At 40.0% G+C, this 4,093-nt stretch overlaps 1 protein-coding gene across 1 annotated transcript; it reads right to left on the bottom strand.

Moving 5' to 3' along the window:
* Positions 1-291: 291 nt before the first annotated feature.
* On the bottom strand, positions 292-3,413 carry LOC135218213 (uncharacterized). The gene is made up of 2 exons (XM_064254366.1): positions 3,392-3,413; positions 292-1,068 (listed from the first exon to the last, which is right to left on the bottom strand). Exons 1-2 carry the CDS (start codon positions 3,392-3,394, stop codon positions 292-294), a joined length of 780 nt encoding a protein of 259 aa, XP_064110436.1. The 5' UTR covers positions 3,395-3,413.
* Between the last annotated feature and the right edge of the window lie 680 nt (positions 3,414-4,093).

The following is a 4,093-nucleotide window of genomic DNA, read 5'->3' as shown; positions in this document are numbered from 1 at the left end:
ATAATAATGAATATAAAATGAAGTTTTATTAATTTTTGGAAGTAGAAAAAAAGACTGCGCATATACCGAAAATAATTTATTCATTTACATTACAGCTAAATATCATGCAACTAATCATACTTAGGAATTTAGCAAAGTTTCTCTGTATATATAGAGATACTGGCGTTTTAGAATGAGGGGACACCATATCCTCTTGAAAAGATCCACCGTGTCCTTTGCTTCCTGCTCCACCGAAGGAGGAACCATGGCTTATGCCGCTTCCGTGGCTTCCAAAGGAACCGCCAAGACTTCCTACGGAACCTCCGTGTCCTCCAAAGGAACCACTGTGTCCTCCAAAGGAGCCACCGTGACCACCAAGTGATCCACCGTGACCTCCAATGGCTCCACCGTGACCTCCAATGGCTCCACCGTGACCTCCAAGGGATCCACCGTGACCTCCGAGGGATCCACTGTGGCCTCCAATGGCACCACCGTGACTTCCAAAGGAACTGCTGTGACCTCCAAAGGAGCCACCTTTGCTTCCAAGGGACCCACCGTGACCTCCAAGGGATCCACTGACCTCCAAGGGATCCACTGTGACCTCCAAAGGGAACTATCGTGTCCTCCGAGGGCACCTTTACCGTCCAAGGGACACCGTGACCTCGAAGGAACTATCGTGTCCTCCAAAGGAGCCACCTCGGAGCCACCTTTGCTTCCAATGGATCCACCGTGACCGCCAAGGGATCCACCGTGACCTCCGAAGGAACTATCGTGTCCTCCAAAGGAGCCGCCGCCGAAGCCTCCAAGGGAGTTGCTGTGACCACCAAGGCTGCTGCCATGACCTCCAAAACTGTCACCATGTCCTCCGGAGATGCCTCCATGACTTCCAAAACCACCAGAGTGACCTCCGAAAGAACCAGCGTGGCCTCCTACTGATCCTCCGTGGCCACCGAATGAACCACTATGTCCTCCAAGTCCACCACCATGTCCTCCAATAGAACCACCGTGACCTCCATGTCCTCCTCCGAGTTTTTCAGCCAAAGCAGAGGAAGCGACGAGGGCCAGACATAAAGCGAATTTTAGGGCAACCTGGAAAGAGGTAATAAAAAACTGCTTATTTTCAATTCAGTTGTAATTTAAAATTAAAATAAAACTGTTATCCACAACTTTGGTATGAAAGGATTGACTCTAATCATACAAAGATTTGCTGGGATTTTATCTAATAGGATTTTTCTGAAATTTCCTAAGAATAGTCTATTGTTTTGCTTTTCTCATGAGAAATAAGGAGGCTGAAGAAACCCTTCAATAAAATCCTTCTCTTACATTTACTTAAGTGGCTTTAATTGTTATTCATACCAAAGTGATTACAGATATAGAATTAATAAAATGAGCAAATGACTTCATTATGACATGCAAGTATTCAGAAGAACGACGCAAGTTGCCATTTAAGAATCTGCTGTAGTAAAAGAGGAGAGAGAGAGAGAGAGAGAGAGAGAGAGAGAGAGAGAGAGAGAGAGAGAGAGAGAAACGTACCCCGGCAGCTCCGTCGTAAACAGCAACTTACTTTTAACAAGGACGCTCTAAAAATTCAGCTTTCACAGATTGCTACAAAGATGATGAAAACCAAATGCGATACGCAGGAAAATTGTTTGTTTAAGAATGCAAGAGAGAGGGGATGTGTAGTAAGCTCAGTAAAACTTAAGAATCTAAAGATTAAGATGCTCCCTTAGACAAGTAGAAATTAACTAAATTGGGAAAAACGTTCTACTTTTAGGCAGCGACGCATTGCGGAGAAATGTTTGATGTTAAAATGCATCCATGGTCATACGGAAATTTGTAAATTGGTCCTCAGATCCGGAAATTACTGAAACATCAGACTGGGAATTAATTTTCTTCACAGGAAATAGATGAAAGTGTTACTATAATCCATGGTGGGAATTGATAATAACAAGATTGAGGTCACGATACCGACAGAGGGCAAGGATGAAAAGAAATGAAAGTCATGTTCGCGGTTTCAAAGGGAATGAAAAATGTTGGCATTGGGGAACACTGCTCCAGTATCACAAGGTGATTTGGTCAAAAAGAGGGAATGGATGACGACAGCTTAGTGAGAAGCGCTCGGAAGAGACTGATTTTTGAGAAGAGGAATCAAGGCAGATCTGGAAATATACTGATGATATATTCTAAGGCGGGTCGTTTTCTTTTACGATTAGATTCTTAGCGCCATGTCTTTATATCGCTGGTCTATCCGCACTCAGAAATCGGAACTGGGTCACCTTCATCTGGTGTGCAAGAAATACTACAGATCACACAGTAAGGTCCAATAAATAGCTATGTGAATAAACGATGCTTCCAATCAATAGTAAAAATGACAGGAATATCATACTATTTAATGGGAAAGTAAAGCCACAGAAGTATGCCTGTTTGATTTTGTTATTTAAATTATATACAGCAGAAAGCTTACGATGACCTGTAAGGTCCTCCTTGTCAATCTGACTTTAATTACAAAAAGAGGCTACTTTTTATTTTTATCCAACAGGAGCCAAAAGTGTGGTTATCGTTGGACTCTGGAGTGGAGGTTCGTTTGCCCTTTTGAGGCCCTTTCCCCCAATACGGGGATCGACAACCCCCCCAACACTATAAGCCTTTGGAAATTACTGTTATTATATTCTAAAACTATTAGCACATTGTAAGGTAGCAATATCTAGGTAGTACCACTTATTACCAATTCAATAGTAGCCGAAGCGAGAATACTTAAGGGTACCTGAGTCAATTCTACTGTATAGAAATGTATTGTGAATGTCAGAAGTAAATGGAAGAAATAAGTTGAATCACACGAAGGAAATTGCTCGCATTAGCGTATGTAGAGTCAGAAGGACTGATGAGGAAAAATATATAAAAGCTACTAAGTAATGTGAAAGTGATGGCGTAAGTGAATAAAAATTGTATATGTTATGTGGTGTTTTATGTCTTGTACAAAGAATGGAAGAAGTTTGTCCTGTGGAGGATAGTACGTATTGGAACGGTGTGCAACGGAGATAGGGCTAAAAGTCGCGCTGAGTTAGGATTCGATGCATAACTGATGAGCCTTCTGTTGGAGAATTTGAAGCGGATAATGATGTGGAAGCTTAAGGTTCACAAGAATTTGACCAATTCAGAAGCAAAGCTTGGCTGTGGCAGTGACTATTGTCTTGTTTTTCTCTTGAGTCATCGTCTGTTTGGGAAACGGAAACGGCTTATTGTAGGAATTATGTGAATATATATATATATATATATATATATATATATATATATATATATATATATATGTATATATATATATATATATATATATATATATATATATATATATATATATAGATATATATATATATATATATATATAGTAAGGGAGAAGGAGAGAGCAGCTTACCATCTTGAAGCTCCAAGGAACACCTGGGATATGAATGAAACTCCTCTCGCCTCGGTGCCTTCTTTTATACGAAAAGTCCAGGATCGCAGTCGAATTCGTGGAAGGCCGGGTGGAATGGATGAACAAGGTCGTCTTCCTTCCAATTAAGACGTGAATCGACGATGACAGAACTTCTTTCCTTGATAGTTCTTTCTCGTCTATTTTTAATTTCAAGGTTCGCGTAGAGAGGCGTGGTTTTTTTATTTTTATTTTTTTATATGGGATCGGTAAACAGATAAACATCGTGTGAGATCTGCGTTCTTGTAGTGTCTTTGCACACAGGGTTTCCCAAGGTTTCCTTCGCTTTTTGTCAGTCAGTTTCCCCACTTACCTGAAATTGTATCTGATAACAGGTTATTTCATTTTGCATTGGCAGTATTATATCTATAACCCAGAGGTGTAGTTATTTCAACGGTAACGTAGAATTCTTTAAAAAAAATTTTCAGCAGCTGGCTGATTTGAATATCGTAACTGTCATTAATATCTATGTATTTCAGTGTTACTGAAATTATGATAATTTATAGAATTCAAAGACATGATACTATTTAATTTATATCGAACAATTCTTTTGCATTTTCAGACGTTATGTCCATGAATATTGTAACGCCGATTTCATTTTCTTTACTGTGAATTCCTCGTATAGCTATACTGCTTTTATTATAT

Source organism: Macrobrachium nipponense, chromosome 9 (genome assembly GCF_015104395.2).
Source record: "Macrobrachium nipponense isolate FS-2020 chromosome 9, ASM1510439v2, whole genome shotgun sequence".
NCBI classification, from domain to species: domain Eukaryota; kingdom Metazoa; phylum Arthropoda; class Malacostraca; order Decapoda; family Palaemonidae; genus Macrobrachium; species Macrobrachium nipponense.
The sequence above is the reverse complement of the archived record's forward strand: the minus strand, read 5'-3'. Positions and strand labels throughout refer to the sequence as shown.